The sequence below is a fragment of the Condylura cristata genome, unplaced genomic scaffold (genome assembly GCF_000260355.1).
Source record: "Condylura cristata isolate star-nosed mole 26May11 unplaced genomic scaffold, ConCri1.0 scaffold00027, whole genome shotgun sequence".
NCBI classification, from domain to species: Eukaryota; Metazoa; Chordata; class Mammalia; order Eulipotyphla; family Talpidae; genus Condylura; species Condylura cristata.
Window position 1 is genome coordinate 8,937,486 of NW_004567128.1, and position 17,417 is coordinate 8,954,902.

At 32.1% G+C, this 17,417-nt stretch overlaps 1 protein-coding gene across 1 annotated transcript in view; it reads left to right on the top strand.

Moving 5' to 3' along the window:
- The window catches only part of CNKSR2 (connector enhancer of kinase suppressor of Ras 2), a 207,601-nt gene that overhangs the window by 88,832 nt on the left and 101,352 nt on the right, over window positions 1-17,417 (top strand). The window contains exon 9 of the mRNA XM_004690082.1: window positions 10,054-10,200. Within this exon, the coding sequence (XP_004690139.1) occupies window positions 10,054-10,200 (147 nt within the window). The remainder of the gene's footprint in view (window positions 1-10,053; window positions 10,201-17,417) is intronic.

Here is a 17,417-nt window from a genome sequence, read left to right on the forward strand (position 1 = left end):
CGGTTTATTTTTTCTGTAGCTCTCTGCATCCTGATTTCTTTTTTGTTTATGCAGTTCTTATTGCTTCAACAAGCAAAGAGTAATTGCTTTTTAAAAATGAGTACTCTATAATATTTTCACTATTAGAATATATTTTTCAATGTGCACATAGTTACTATAATCAAATCATTTAACATGGAATTTTACAAGATTTCCTTAGAAATGATTATTTTATATGTTTAAACTGTATCTGTTGATTGATGTTCTTGCCTATTCTAGCTTATTAAGTGTATGCCTCATTTGCATATCAGCATCAATAACCTTACCTATTTTTCTATCACTGTCAAAAAGGAAAATGTTGGTCAGACACTTTTGATCTATATTAATAGTGGCCAATTAGTAGGTAGCACTTAACTGCCTGATAAAAAATTTTAAAGTACTATGTGAAAGGGAATTACACTAGCACACCATAAAATAGGAATTTAACAGATAATGATAATATTAATACCATTTTAGGTTATTTAGCCCAAGTTTTAAATACAGGTTTCAGCCACTAAATTAACATTCTAATCAGTTCAGCAGCTGAATTTTAGGTATTGTAGCTACTGATTACTTTCACATCTCATTATCCTAGTACTGGGCAGTAAAGGATTTTCTTTTAGCTGGGACAAATAGCAGAGAATTCATTATGACCCTGTTTGAAGCCAACATTGAGTTACCGTTTTTATTTGAGTTGCTGGAATTTTGGTAAAATGACTTCTAAAATTTCTAAGTATTTATAGATATTAGAGAAGTTCTAAAAGTAAAAATTTTTATTAAGACTTAGAATGTTGTTCATTTAGCTATATTAATGTGCATATGATAAATAAAGTTTACTAGTATTTTCAAGTAAGTGTATCTTTGTTAAATATCTTGCCAGTAAGTGATATTTTAAGTTAATCATGGCAAAATTGTAAATATTTACACGTTATACTTTTCGGATTTTTTTCTTTGTTTTAAATTTCATTGTTTTTATTATGGTAATGTTGATTTACAACACTGTATTTGATTTAGGGGAATAGGTTCACGCCTCTTCAGCTACATGTCACCAAACCACAGCCAGCTTGGTTTCTTCACTACTTTTTCATTTGGATTCCTAAATTCAATTTAAACACTGTTTCTTGTAATTTTAGATGGTGTTTTCTTTATTCTTTCTCAGAATTCTTATAAATTGGAGCTATAGATTTTAATAGTGATACTTTGTTTCGTCCCTTAGATTAGGTGGTAGGGCTCTTTGGTATAAAATACACCGTTCCCTATGTCTTTAAGAATGGCAATGAACTACAGGAACAGCTGGGACTTTCAGTATTTCCAAATATATGCTATTACAAAATTATTTGAAAATTTAACCTATCTGAATATAGTTATAGAACTTTTAGTTTTGAAACCTGTATTATTATGGTTCTTTTAAATTATGTTACTACATTTTGGGACAGTAAGCTTCTATGGTGTGATCAAATCTCTACCCCACAGCCTTTCACTATAATACTATTTACTTCCTCTCTCAGTTCCATATTAGGGGCTTTCAGACTCACTCAGTTTTATGTTTTGGAAACTGCGTGTTATTGGATGTTAAAGGACAAAAAAATTGGCTTTGATTTCATTTTCTGTAGATATGTGAATATGAACCATGAAACCTCCAAAATAAACATTTGACCTCCACTGTTATTGAATACCATATTAAGATGGAAGAAGGGAAAGAGAAGTATGTGGTCAAGATGCTAAACTAACCCACAGTTTGTCAATCAGCTTGCCATAGAAGTAGACCCATGAGTGACACATAGGCTGCAGTTGATTTATGTGATAGATAAAAGGAAATAATGCAATAACAAGTTAGGGAAATATGTCGCTTTGGGTTAAAAGTATGTGGATAACTAGTAAAACTTAAAAGAAAATTTATGATTCCTGTTTTCTTTCTTCTATGAGTATCGTCATGAGCTAATGTAAAAATTCTCATTTAGCTCGGAACTTCTTCATTATAGACAAAATTTCCAGGGAAGTGGTGTGTAATAGGAGGGAAAAACAGAATGAACTTGTCATAGTGCTCAAATTGGTTTTCTTTTTTCTGTTCTGTTCTGTCTTTAGCAGTGAGGAATTATGGTCTCTGTGCTTTCTCCTTAAATATTATGTTGTACACATTACATATGTGACTATCTGAAATTCACATGAAAATATTAAATACTTAAACATGTAAGTTCAGATTATGAGCAGCTCAACATGATCCACATTTTACAGTAAAATCAAAACCACATGCCACATAAAAACCAAATGTCTTAAAATTTTTTTCCTAATGTAGTCTTTTTTTACCTGGATTAAGTACGTTTTAAAGTTATGGGGATATGAAGTCAAGAGTAACTCAATGGTTTAAAGACATAATATTAGAGTTTTTCCTCTAATGAAGAATAGAACATTTCATTCCTATATTACTTCTTTGCAAATGTTTGTTCCTTTTATTTTCTCCCAAGGTTATCTCTTCCAATCTTATTTATAAAAATTTGAATATAAAGGTTTTATTTAAAACAGATACTCTGTGGGAGATTTCCAACTACTCTGAATTAATTGCTTACATATATATTACTCCATTCTGGAGTTTAAAATTTTTCTTACATATAGTTACTGAATGTACACCCTTAAATTTATATTTCTTTATATTTGAACCATGGAGGAATTCTCTACTTTTGCATTCAATAAATAAGTGGTTGTGGAAAAACAAAATTAGGGTATTTTCAAATATAATTTAATATTGTAAGACATTATCATTGGTATTATGTGAAGAAGATTAAAGTGAAGTTGGTGGGTTGGTGCTCAAGATTTAGTGTTTCAAAGATTGTTGAAAGCTACTATGTGTTAAAATTTGTTATTTCTGAAATGTTTGTAACTATATGACATTACCTCCACATAGCTTGTTTTGTTTAAGAAAGGTACTCATTGGGATAAAATGCTGATTTCATTAGATACTTAAATAGCTTTTTCATAATGCAAAGGAACAGAACATTATAATAAATATTTCAGCTCCAAAATCTTTGGCAAAGACAGAGTGTCATAGTTGCAGTGTGATGGGTTGTATATTGAATTAAATCTCTTTAGGCTTTCACAGAGAGCAGAAGGACATTTGAGTGACTGATATCACCTGACATTCATATAGGTACACCCCAAGTTTGAAATTCCTTGTCAAAACCTCTCATGTATTACAACCTGTAAGTAAGAACTTACACAGGCCCAAAAGCATGTGTAAATGTTAAGCTGTTTCTTTGTTGTGTGAAGGTTAATGACAGAAATTTCTGTCTTACTGACTATAGGGGCACCCTCTTGTAACTCCAAACACAGCTGTGACAAAGGTAAACAAAGTCTGGGTTATCAGACTTAAATTCTTACTCTTAGGCTTGCTTATAACTTGACAAGCAATCGCAGAGTAGATTTTTCCATGTGTTAGTCATACAATTCACTAGCTGTTTGGAAACCGACTAGGACAAGCTTCTGAGGTTTCAGAGGCAACTTCTTCCTTTTGTATATCAAAAGGAAAGAAAGCCTCTAATTTCTTCATCACTAACTCCAAAGCCTGTTACACACTGAATCCAACCAACCCATTCCAACAAGTTGCCCAACAATTTATGTTGTCCTTCACCTAGGAAAACCTGTCTACTTCAGCCTGATAGTGGCAATTGCAAGCCCTATTCACAGGAAAACAGAGTCGCTGGATTTTAACACTTGGGATCCCTTAAAACTTTTGAGGACATTTCAGTCCTATTTATGTTGTTTATAAGGACATTCTAATGTGTACATTGAGAGTTATGACTTAACAGTGCTTGGAGACACTGACTTTTGCTACCTTAGAATGATAGTGGTAGTAATTCAGCATGAAGACACTGACTTTTGCTACCTTAGAATGATAGTGGTAGTAATTCAGCATATGTGAAAAATGTTTATATCTAATAAGCTGTACTTTGTGTAACATGTATATGATAGTTTTTGAAAAATTTATTCCAGTCTGTGAATGTAATATAGATTAAATAATCTGGGGAAAGGACAAACGTTAACAATATTGTTAAAGCAGAATCTTTTTATGACAAGTAAGAACTATAGCTCTGTCTCTATGACTTTAGATTTGGAGTATCTAAAATATAAATGCTAATTTTTCAAATGTTCATTTATAAGAACATTTATTTGTTAAATTTGATATGAAGAATGTCTGTTATGTATTTAGAATTAAGTGTATATAACATTTAGAGAAAAAATTAATACTACATCTTGGTTTTTGCACATAAAACTAAAACCCCCACTTTGTAGTTTGTAGATGTTTTATTGTCTCCTAAACATTTACTTTCTCGTGTCACATCATCTCACTAGTCAAGTAATTAAAAAATACTGCATCTGCCATTAGTAAAACATCTTAGCTTATTGATTGCAGGGATATCCAGATAATAAGATTCAATATTTATTCTCCTAGACCCCTTGAAACTCAGTTTTGTGTGGGTAGGTGGTAGGGAGACAGTATGGTAAAACACGTAGTAAGAGGCAGTCCATGAAATACATGCCACAAACAATGTAGTGAGCCTGTGGGATTCACATGAGGAAAAAATGGTTCTAGCTCTGAGAAGCTTTATGATGTGTGTCCCATGTAATATGACCCTTTATGAATAGGTAAGCTTTTATAGGTGGGAGAAAATAAAAACAGAAGGAATAGTGCTTTTGCAAAATGTCATTGAGAAAAACCCAATGAGAACATGTACTCATTCTGCCAACTTTTCCATCTATGTTGAGCTACTACTGAAAATTGCTTAAGATATTTATATTTCGTCTCACAGTCTTCATGTCACCTTCACTTGTCCAACTTTTCTAACATTCGTGATAGACTAAATGGACAGGAAACTTTCTCTGAACCCCCAAGAATGGGTTAGCTGCCCCTTTGGGGGTCCCCATTGCACCCTGTATCCATCCTATTGAAATGCTTCTCTTGCTTTGTTGTAAATGCTCATGGCCTTGCTCATGGTGTTCCTCAACGAGGCCCAGACTGCTGCATTAGCCATCACACTACATGGAAAGCGCATGCTACTATTTTCATGAGTTATATGTAGCCTTAGGAAAATTAAACACTTAAAATATTCTAAACATGGGCAAGTCACTGTCTTCAACAAGTGTAAACTGAAATGTAGGGTTTCTCAAAATGCAGTTCCCAACTCAGTAACTTCATCATCCCTTGGAAACTGGTATATTTTTAAAAATGTGAATTCTAGGGTCCCACCCTTTCATACTGGATCTAAAACTAGTATTAAAACACAGTAATTGGTTGGGTGGTTCTAACAAGTATTCTAGGTGACTATATCATGCTAATGTGTGAGAACCACATTGAAGAGAAATAAGAAACAATGTTGTTGTTACATATTGATAAAGAACCTATAATAAGAAATTTTCTTTGATTTAGCCTTTGGAGAACTTTTCAAAGGTTTTGAAGGGCAGAACTCTTTTACACTGTAGCGGTACATTGGAACTGCAACTGACTAGGAGCAGAAAACGAATTTTAACATTCTTAAATATAATTTTAAATCTAGCAGTGAGGTACTCAAGATAGAACCAATGCAGTGAGAAGAGGCTTTAGTGACTAGTGTTGGTTCTACTGGATACATAATAATGGGTTACAAAGATAGAAAGGCCATAGATGACTTCAGTCTCCAAACTTGAGATGATGTTGAGCTTGTGTGTGTGTGTGTGCAAGTGTGTACGTGCACAGAGATAATAAATTGGATTTTTAAAGTATTGTTTGCATTTGAACTACCAGTGAAATATTTAAGGGAGGGTAATTGCTCCCATAATGCCTTGTCTCTTTGGACTCACACAGACTTGAATGTGGATTCTAGCTTTGCCACTTAAATATGTATATTTTTATGTGGCCTTGGACAAGAAAACTTTATTTGGCTGTTTCTTCACCTAAAAATGGGCGTAAGAGTTACTTCAAAGGGCTGTTGGAAGAATGAAATGTAAACAGAAGAAATATAATAAAGATAAGGGTCTGGCATACTGAATTGCTGATGTTTGATCATTCAGTAGCTACTAGTATGGATGAACTGAACAGTTGGAAATATCACTAGCTCTCTTGACAGAAAGCAGGGATTGTTAGGAAGATTTAAGAGTCATGCAGAAAGTTGTGAGTGACAGCTCTGGGAAGAGAAGAGATTATTATAAGAAGACAGCATAGAAAGGGACCTAATAGCCTAGGAGAATGTTTGCATTTATTGGTTCAGAGGAGGAAGACAGAGGACAAGTAGTAAGCGCATTAAAAGGCCCACATTTCTTTACTCAAGCTAATGCGCTATTTTTTCTTCTATTTGCACTTCCCTTCCCAGTCTGCATATTGGAGTTGGAATGTACTGTGACTTTGGATATCTAATATCTGATCATTTAACCTGTGTGAGAATATTCAAACATTTCTTATGGTGAGGGGCTCACTCACAAATCAACCAATTTCCTCTGTGAATGTCTTTGATTACTAGTATGGGTTTTCTCCATTGTCCCCTAAAATTTTGTATTTCATTTAATTCCTGCCCATATTGCTGGATTATATTCTTATATGATGGGCCTCTACTAGGATCCCTTATTTCTGCTTTGATACTTCCCTCTATCTCCTAGTATAGGAGCCATTGTAAAGTTGCAGCCAATGTAAAAAATACTTAACAGTTGCTTTTCATATTACTGTTCTATCTTCACATGATTTCTAATTCAGGTCTAGCACTCTTAATAATTTTAAAGTGTGGCCAGAAGCTTAAAGGAGAAAATGGGAGATAATCTTAAAAAGTGATTAACTTGCATTGATATATTTTACCATGACATTTAGCTCCTCACATGGATACTCCAAATTTCTTGAAGCTGGAACATGCATACTTGCTTCATTTTATCATAAAGCATACTCATGTCTCTGTAATCTATCAACTAAGTACCCCAACAGCAATTAAAGAGAAATGGGTTGATTTCAGGAGTCAACTATACTTAATAACATAGCTGAAGATTAGGATATCACAGAACCAATGCTGGAAATCATATTTACTAAAACTCTGGAAACATTGTCTTTGACTAGAACATGATACACCCTAATATGTGGGGGCAATTGCTAAGAATTACATGTAGTAGAGAAAATAGTAATGAAGAAATAACCCCAATAAAGTAGTTTGAGAAAGGCATGCCGTATGGTTGATGTTTGCATATAAGTATTGGAATGGGACTGCTGTAACTAAAACCTGTGAAATGACTCAGCCAGCATCATTCCCACTTAATAATTTCTTAGTGAACCTGACCTAATACTTAAAGTATCTCTCTGGAGTCACTCAATGAATCAAAAATCAACAGATATTGCAGTCTTTACTGAGCACAGCTGAATAATAGCTTTGCTTTCCTTTTGTTAATCATCTAAAGTATAATGAATGTGCAGAGCAGGCGTGATTTCCCCATCACCACCTTTTACTGTTTTAAATTTGTCTTTTTCTGTACTTTTTGTATCTGTATAAAGTTTAGGAAATAAAAGTATAAAGAAGAAAATAAATAATCTTTACTCCTTTTTAATGTAACCACTGTTAATGGGTGTTTTTTTGTGTGTGTGTTAGAATACCTTTGCAATAGCAGAATTACATTTGTTACTTTGGAATTTATGTTTTTTTTCCCCACACAATTTTAATATCTCATACTAGTGGGCATTGCATGCACAGCTTTTGGCTGGTTTAAACGGTATTGTGATTGTACATTTTTATCTCTTTTATCCAACCCTTAGGTTAATAAAATGAGAATTTAGAAGCCACATTTGTAATTTATATAGCTCTTGGTATATATTTCACTTTGTTTAAAATCATGCTAATGTTATGCCAGTGAAAGTGGGGGCATTGATTAACACGTAGTAAAATTATCTACCTAAATTTTCTGCCATTATATAGACAGATATAAAATTAAAATCTAACCAAATTAACTTTTTTGTCAAAAAGAAATTCTGTTCTCTCATGGAAAAGCAGTTCTGTGTTCTGGAATTATGTACTCAAGAAGAATATATAGAAAGTATGAAAGAATCGGGTGAATCAAATTGCACTGAACATTATCCAGGAAAACAACATCTAGCTTTAAAATTTTTCATCCAGTCACAGTGATCATATCATAGAATGAAGTGGAAAGAAATTGGATAGAAATCAATGTAATTCATTGTCCAGAATAGATAAGGTAAAAGAACGATAACTGGTAGTGATAGCTTCAGTATGATTGACAATTACTTAATAAATAATAAAATGTGGTTATCATTAAAAAGTTGTTCATAAATTTTGTATAAGCAGCATGTTTTCTCCCCCAAATCTGCAACTTAAAAGTTGTGCTGGGTTTTTTTGTTGTTGTTGTTGTTGTTTTTTGTTTTTTTTTTTTTGGCAAGCAAAATGAATACTTGGATTTGAACTCATTTTGCTTTGACTTTTTGGCTTATAGAAATGGTTGCGGGGAACCACTTAGCTATCAGAAGAATTAGGATCAATGTAATATACTTTTGGGCACATAATAACCTTCACTTATATATGATGGGAGACATTTGGTGAGTTCTGTTACTGTGATTTTTTTTTTTTTTTAAACCGGCAGCCTCTTACTGGTGTTCAGCAAGTATCATAATGACCATTTTGATTTGTATCTGAGAAACCTGAGGTTTTAAGCATTATGACATCTCGGTTTTTTGTGGGTTTTTTTGCTTTTTTTTTTTTTTTTGTCTGCTCTACCATCAGTCAGTTCATCTACAGTAAAGGTTGTAATTTAAATAATAATCATTCATTATATGAACGAAAGTCTCCCATTATCCTAGTGACTACACCTAGAGTATCTCTGCATCGTAGTATCTGGGGAGCTGTGATTCTTCTGGTGAAAGTGCTTATTTTTCTAATTTGAGCATTATCATCCAGGCAAAAACATGATGAATAGGGGACTGAAGGCACCTGTTCCCTTTCACTTCGATGCCTAGGAAGAAACTAAATCACCATTCAGACCACTTGCTAAATACTGCTTGCAGTCCATGGTAGATTTTGATGCAGTGTATTTACATAACACATCCTGGGAAATCTCAACTCAGTAGTCGGTATAATTGGTTCTCTTTGGAATGTAAAATGTATTTTTAAACCTTGAATAATAAATATTTTAAATGTATTTCTTTAAAGCATAATTGTAGGATTTCAGTCACCTTATAGCTACATAACTTCTCTTAAACATGCAAACTAACAAAAACTATTCTTCGTTCAAAAAGATTTTTAAAAGGATGATGAATGAAGTAATATAACACTGGATAACAGTTTAAGGATATTTATCAAGTACTTTGGTTTAATTATACAATATGTTTTGAGATGACTTTCAAATAGAATGGCTTCATTAAATTTAGGAAATTATACTTTGAAGTTTGTAAGAAAGGTCGTTTAGAACAGGTTTCCAATGGCTACTGCATTGGAACAGCATTACATTGTCATTTTCTTATTCTGTCTTTATAGTATGGTAAAAAGTTTATTTTATTGATGCTGTCTTTCAGGCATCAGAATGTTGCCTTGGTGAGTGAGTGCCAGCTATTGGTAGTGTGTCAGTCTTATTTAGAGATGCTTGTACTGTGTATCTTTAAAAGATGGTGATGAGAAAGCATGTGGCATAGTTTACAAGTTCCGGAATGCCAAATCCTTGTTTTTAGCCTTGCAGATTTTTAATTTGTGCTTGTAACCAAAATGAGATTGACATATTGTGCAGCTTAACAATGACATAATTTCTTTAAATTCTAAATTACTCCACTGGTAGAATAATGTTTTAAGTCTCTGCTTTGACACGGTAAATGTCCATTATGTTATAATGATGTGGACTCTAATACAATGACATGGTTAACCAAATCAAAGATAAATTTTCTTTCTTGAGTATATCTCCTGAAAATTGATAGGATGGTACACCAATGATGTGATTTTTCTTCTTTTTTTACTAATCTTATTAAAGGGGGAGAACATTAAATCTTTGAATACTGTACCTCAATTTTATTGTAATGATTTTGCTGGTTACCAGGTGGGGTGGCAGTTGAAAAATTTGGTGAATGCACTACGAGAGGACCCGAGTGGTGTTATCTTAACTTTGAAAAAGCGACCTCAGAGCATGCTTACCTCAGCACCAGCTTTACTGAAAAATATGAGATGGAAGCCCCTTGCTCTGCAGGTAATGAAGCTTAATCATAAGTCATACACCATCATTTTAGCCATAGATTATCTCAGTAATGCTTCTTTATTGTGCCTCATCTCAGCAGCATATGGATTAACCTTGTATGCTTTTGAAAATTTGTTTGTGAAATGATCTCTTCACAGCTTATCCTAGTAGGCTTAATTGTGATGAAATCTGAAAGTTACTATAACTATAACCCAAACAGTAAATTCTGTTTTAATCTGTAAACATTAAAGCAATATTAAAATCATCAACAAGTTCTTTCAAATCAAAGTATGAGTAGAAATGAAAATGAGAGATTTCATTTGTGGATACAACCTTCTGTTTAAAAGTTTTATCCCCATATACTTCCTGAAGAAACTAAATGGTAGTTTATAGAATTCTTTTAAATAAGGTCATAAAGTAATAATAGTTATTTATAAACAGTAGTTAAAGTAAATTTTAAGTACTAATTAAAATGTTTCTAGTACATTCCTCCTGACTGGTCGTTTTTCTCTTTTCTAACTTGTAAGGTGGCAGGAACAGAGAAATTATTTTGTCATACTTTCTGCATTATTCTTAAGTGGAAACATTATTCCAAAATATACTCTGGATAAAGATAAGTTATTTTCATTAAGGAACAGAGTTATCTAGGAAGTTATTAAAAACGTGATTCTGATTGATGAGAGGAAAGGAGGCAATATATTTCACTTCAGTCAGTATATAATCTTTACACACATCATAGAATAAACTGCAGCTCACATTTTTAAAATAGAATTATTACCTTTCTAGAAATCTAATTTTTAAACATTTAAATTGCCCATTGAAATAGAACATTACCAGTTGTTGAGACTAAAAAGAAAAGCAACGTGAAAATGCAACTGTTCTCACTATGTAAATTGTTAGGTTCTATAGTAGTAATATAACACTTCTAGGTTATTTTCCTAAGAAGCAAATTTTGCTTTACATGTAAATGACCATATAGATTATAATAATTTTTCATTCTGTGAGACTTTATTACTATTGGCCTGAAATTTGATGTTATACTTAAATAACATAAAAATATATAAAATGTTGTAACATTAAGGTCTTTAAAATTTTCATGATTCTATTTTTCAAATGAATATATGTATAAATATGTCCAAGTACATTTGACTTGCAGTGTATATTATCAAAAAATTTTGATGATCACTAGAGTTCAGTGTTTGACTCATTGAGTCATAGATTAACAGTTCAGACTTTCCTATCACTTCATTTTATTTTTCTCACTGCACTACAAGTTGCTTTGTAGTTCTACTCTGTAGTTTTTTTTATTGACAAATCTCCCCCCCCCAGATCCTTCTTCAAAGTCTCAGAAGTGGGAACTATGAAGAAGAGACCCTTTCAGCTACTAGGTTTTCTTCCCTATATAAGTATAATTAAATTTAACAACTGGGTCTTATATTTCAGTTTGAATGCCAAAGAACACTAGTATTTGTTGATCCATGAAGTCTGTTTGAGAGAATATCTCTGGAAAATAAACTGATAATTTGTTTCCCCAAGCACAAACCAAAGTGGAGGATTAAGATAATGGCAGTATCGTTCAAAATCACTTTTATATAAAATGCTGAGATAATTAGAAGTCCAACAATTCCTTTTTGATACACATTGATTTGGTATGTGTATTTAAGGCTAGAGAACAAAGACTTTAATTTTTTAAATTACCTCATATCATCCCTTCATTATAATATAATGATAATAGTTTTTAAGGTACTGTTTCTAGGTATATTCCTAAATGCCAAGAAATGTACCTCATCACTTTACTAATTACACTTATTTCACAGTGTCTATTCACTTAGTCTGATTATATTTTTAAAGTTACTTGTTCATTATGTTAAAATTAGGAAAAAATAAACTCAGCATTTACATAAGTGATTATACCCATCAACATTTTTATAAATTCACATTTCAACTGAATTTTGTCCACCTAAAATGTATTGTCCAAATTCAACCACTAGTGGAAAACAACAATACAGGGAATTTGGGATGAGGGAAATGATATACTTTAAACTTCTGTGAAAATTCTCAGTTGCTGACTTTTTAAAGAGCATAGGGAGGAATATTAGTATTAATTAAATTCTTCTTCCTGGCAAAACAAGGTCTTAGGAATAAGGACAATGGATAAGGCCTTTAATAGTCCGTTTCACCACCACCACCAAATCTCCCCAAAATCTATTTTGAAAACCAAAAAGTATACCATTATTAGGTTTGTTTTGTTTGTTTTTAATCTTATATCTGTGGCCTGTGCTAGAAGCATATCTGGAAACTGTCAGAATTTTTATAGAATGTATATTTTGATACAACCAATAATGGTCAAAACTTGAGGGTACCAGGAGCTGCAGATTGAAGGTCAAATGCCTCCGGGGGGGGGGGAGTCGAAAGAAATCATGGAATGAGCTGGTCTTAAAGGCAGTTTTGATTCTTTATTGACTTTGCCTAAAGCCATATATTTTTCCTGATGCTTAAGGACTTCATATGTGAAACATATGTACTTAATTGAGTGACCGTCCTCTGTATAGACACAGCGCCATTCTTACTGTATTCTTGTTTCTGGTATGTGTGCAGCTATGTTGGCACTAAAATGCCCACTAATACACCAGATTATGAATCTTCAGTGCTCAGATATAATGAATTAAACATTAGGTTGTGTCTTTTCATAGGGCATACCAATAGTGTATTTAAAACAGGCTGTAAAAAGAAACAAGTTATGACGTTTCTTTACTGCAGTGTATCTATTTCATCCTTTTCTTATACTATATTAAGCTTAATTTACCTACTAGAATTTTCAGATCAAATATGGCAAAGTTTACATAGTGGAGAAGACATCTACGTGCATCTAAAAGAAAAACATACGTGCAGCTAAAAGCAAAAGGCCAACTTTACCCTAATATAGGGAATAATTTTTTTTAAAACTAACAAGGAAAAAATCTGTAGCTACACAAATAAAGCATAATTTTATGTACCATAAGGTAGAAGATTGTTAAGGAATATCACTTGTTAATGAAAGCACAAGTTTTATTTCCAATCATATTTCTAAAAGTTAGTAAATTCTATTATTAATCAACTTTACTGAAGAGCTCTGATTTGGATTTTCTTTTGAAAATCAGCCATGAAATTATAGCCAAATAAACAAAAGCATACAATTCAACCTCATGCGCACAGAGCAATTCCATTAGTACATTTCATGAAATTTGGCAGCTCTTTTGCTAGATTCCTGATTTCTCAAACGTTTTGCAATTCAACTGAAAATTTAGATACCTTAGTCAAATACTACATAGAGATTTAAACTGGAATTGATTTTGGTTGTCCTCTACACCCATTTATAAATAGTGTAGATGTTTTATCTGAAATACAATCTTTCATCCTAAGAAAGCAAAGCAGGTATTCCCTGCTTCCTGTGAAGTGTTCTGAAAAATCCTTAGTAGCACCTGGATTTTGGTAAGCATGGTGATTGCTTATGGTCAAGCTCTACCAATACTATGGAAAAAATCCTAGGGAACTTCAAGGTATATTTTAAGATGTTATGGTTTTAAATAAGTCTGCATAGATCACAGTCGTTGAGTGGTGGCATTTTCTTCTACAAGAGATGTGAGGGAGAATTAGCTGGACCCTGACAGGAATGTTGATTGACGTCACTGGAAATCAGCAATTTTAAAACTATTTTAAAATCCAGCTTTATTTTTTATTATTATTTTTTTAATGGTAAGAGGCATCTCAGGAATGATCACAAAAGAAAAGTCAATGTAAGAATTCAGCATATTGATAAAAGTTTCATTAAAGGCATTCTTATATGAAATGACATCAAGCTGTATCATTAGAGCTGTGTTCCTAACCTGAATTCTAATCCATAAATCTCTTTTATCAGTGTGATAGTTTGTTGTGTGGTTTTGTGCTTTTCGCATTAAATTTTATTGTGTAGTATTGCCTTGATAAAATTTTTACAGGATGTTTAAATGACTGAGCAAAAAAAGAAATGGAAAGAAAATAGTCACAACAGTAAATTTTGTCTCTAAACTGGTATAAAAGCTAAAGAACACTCCTCATGCTACTTTTCAAATATATACAGATATGAATGGTTCAAGTCATTCTGTAAAAATAGAAAACTAATTATTACAAAAACTTTTTTCAATTTCATAATTTTGGCTTGGAGTAATTAAAAAACCCATTAACACAAAGTTGCTATGTTTCTCAGAGTTTTGTTTTAAAAGCATGCTTTGAAGAGTTAAATAACTAGTATTAGATAGTATACTAAAAAGAGAAAAATTTTACTAAAAATGTAATTGTGTTTACTGAGAGGCAGAAACAATTATGTGTTTTCCATGCTTAAATTATTAAATAGCTGCAAGCGATTGTCACTTCAAATTTTTGTTCACCAATGTTTTAAGCAAATTAATTAAAGGATCTAAATCACATTTGTGTTTTTCAGCCAGATGCTTTCAAAATGTTAACACTGATGACAGATAATCACACCTAAAATGCAACAGTTGTATTTAGTTTCTTTATTCTTTAGTTTTTCATCTTTCTTTAGTTAGTATTCCAAAAATGATGTTTGGTAACTTGACAAAATTGGAAGTCTAGTTTTAATATTGCAGTATTAACTGTGCCTATAAAACTGGACAACACAAGATTGAATACAATAGTAGGGTTTTCAGTACAGTGTAGAAGATTTGATGACTCCGTGGGGAAAACCTGTTTTGTACTATGACTCTGAAGTCTACATTAGTCGTATATTGTGTAACTACATACATATTTTAATGCACATATGTCTGCATTTTTAACATGTACAGATATGGTTTCTTGATCAAATCCGTGACCAGAAAAAATTGTTTGCTTTCTTTGTAGTCCAATAGGAAAGGAAAGATTACATGCTTATACAAAAAGGAGACTCAAGCTTGTATTTATAAATTTGGATTCTAGAAAAAGCTATGGAAAAGAACAGAGTGAGATTTTGAATACATGTGTTTCTCTTGCTTAGCTTGTTTTCAAATAATTTACTACTTAAGAAAAGCTTATCCAGGAAAAAGTATACCCAGTAATTTTCTGAATTACATCTCACATTCATTACATGGTCAAGAAACTTAAAAGATTGTATACAATGTTAAGCTTCCCCAATTCCAGATATAGTTTTTCTGGAATATTTGTTTAGAGATTAAGAAAGGAGTTGCTAACAAAATAATATTCTGATACTTGTGTTGGGAATTATAATGAAAATGTGTTTGAACTAAGGATTTGTGTAAATGTTTTGTGCTAGAATAATGGAATATTTTGATCCTTTTGAGTCTGTGCTTATTCCCAAGAGTGAATAAAATAAATGGCCAGGTTTTATACTTGATGTAATCATTAATTTTTCAATGGTTATTCTCCCCCCCACCCCAAGAAGGCAAAGCAAGTTCTTTGTGATCTTTATATCAGTGAATTTTACATATAGCAACGTAATGCACTGTTTTAATTTTTAATGTTGGGATTGTCGTTATGTCACTGGTTTTATTCAAGATTTTCTATAATTCTGTAAAAGCTAGTTCACTTACTAGACAGAGGCACAACTAAATTAAAATAAGCATTCCAAAAGTTACTAAAATGTAAAATGTTTCAAGTAAGACCTCAAATGTAGAAGTTCTTTTCTCTGAAATCTTTAAGCCCATTGAGGTTTCAGAAGTGGTAACCTTCCAGAAGTGCTCAGTTACCTTAGAGATGTTAGAATTGGAGACACAAAGGAAAGACCCTGGCCATCAGAGGATTTAAAATGAGACTTCACTGATCTTTTATAAAAGCTGAAACTTTTATTTTACAATAATCACAACTTTTCTGAGTGTAAGATATTATTGCCAAATGATTCAGAGGAACATTTGTGCCATACTACATTGTGGCATACAATTTGGAAGTATATAATTCAAACAAGTGCTATGAAAAATGTAGGTACACATTTTACCTAGTAGATTTCTGAATCCTGTTAAGAGCAATAAGTTATCATTAATTCGACCTAGGGTTATTAACATATATTTGAAGAGTTAATATATGATGATTTTATTTAGAATTTCAATATTTTAAGAGATGAAAGTCAGTTCGCCCAGAAATTCATATATACATATTTTAAAAGAGTAATTAATAACATAAACACGAATATGTCTTCTCTGTTACATCTCACTGAATCTGTTGAAAGAGAGCTGTATGTCACTTAGGCCCATTTTGATATGCTTGTTTGAATAACAAAATGCATACTTAAAATGGATTTTATCCGTTAAGTGTTAATCATGCTCATTCACACAAAGATCTTCCTATGCAAATTTTATCAATATGAGAGGAAAAATCAAAATGACAACATGATTAAAAAAAAGAAAAGAAAAGCCCCTTTTTTCCTTAATTTGGATATTCGTTATTGTACCTCTGGTACGGTATGCTTTTCTCATACTATGTTGTGAACAAATAATTGAAAGTAAGTTGTACCAATGTAGGAAAAGCTATCCTCTGGGTATTATGCTCAAATAGTAAGATTTTTCCTCCGGAAAAAAAACCGACTAAAATTTAAATTTAATGTAAAATGAACTCCTTTATTGGATTGAGGGGAAGCTGTATTTGCTACTTTTTTGCTATTTTCTCACAATTAAATGTGATTACTGTTGGTAGGTGTCATTTTAATGGCACTTGTTACAACTAGGGATGTCTTGCTGGTAACTTAAGCGAATAGCATCACTTATTCTGTGCCTGATTTAGTCATATTTTGCCTATCTTTTAATGTTCTTTAATGTACTTTGCAATTTTTGATCATTTAATTTTGTGCTCTTTTAATTCTCATCCACATTCGGAAAAAGTTTATAAGAGATTATAATTTTAAATTATTACAAAAATTTCCTTTTCGATTGATTAGAAATTTTCATTTTCTCACATGAAGCTTGTATTTATTACATCTTATATTTCCATTGCTTAATGTCTATTTTTAGCTTGAACATTACCTGAACATATTGAATATTTAATATGGTTTCTTGATATAAGGCATACTAGTTAGTCAGATGATATCTGCGTGGTAAACTAGTTGACATATTTTCTGTAATTTACCAGTTAATAAAATAAGTAGCCAGTTGAGTTAAGCAACAAGATTAATTTCTTTTGTTTTCTGAAAGAACTTTTTTTTTTCCAACCAGCTGAATTATTGTTTTAACTAAAAATTTCTTGCTAACCAGTTGGCACAATCAACCCTG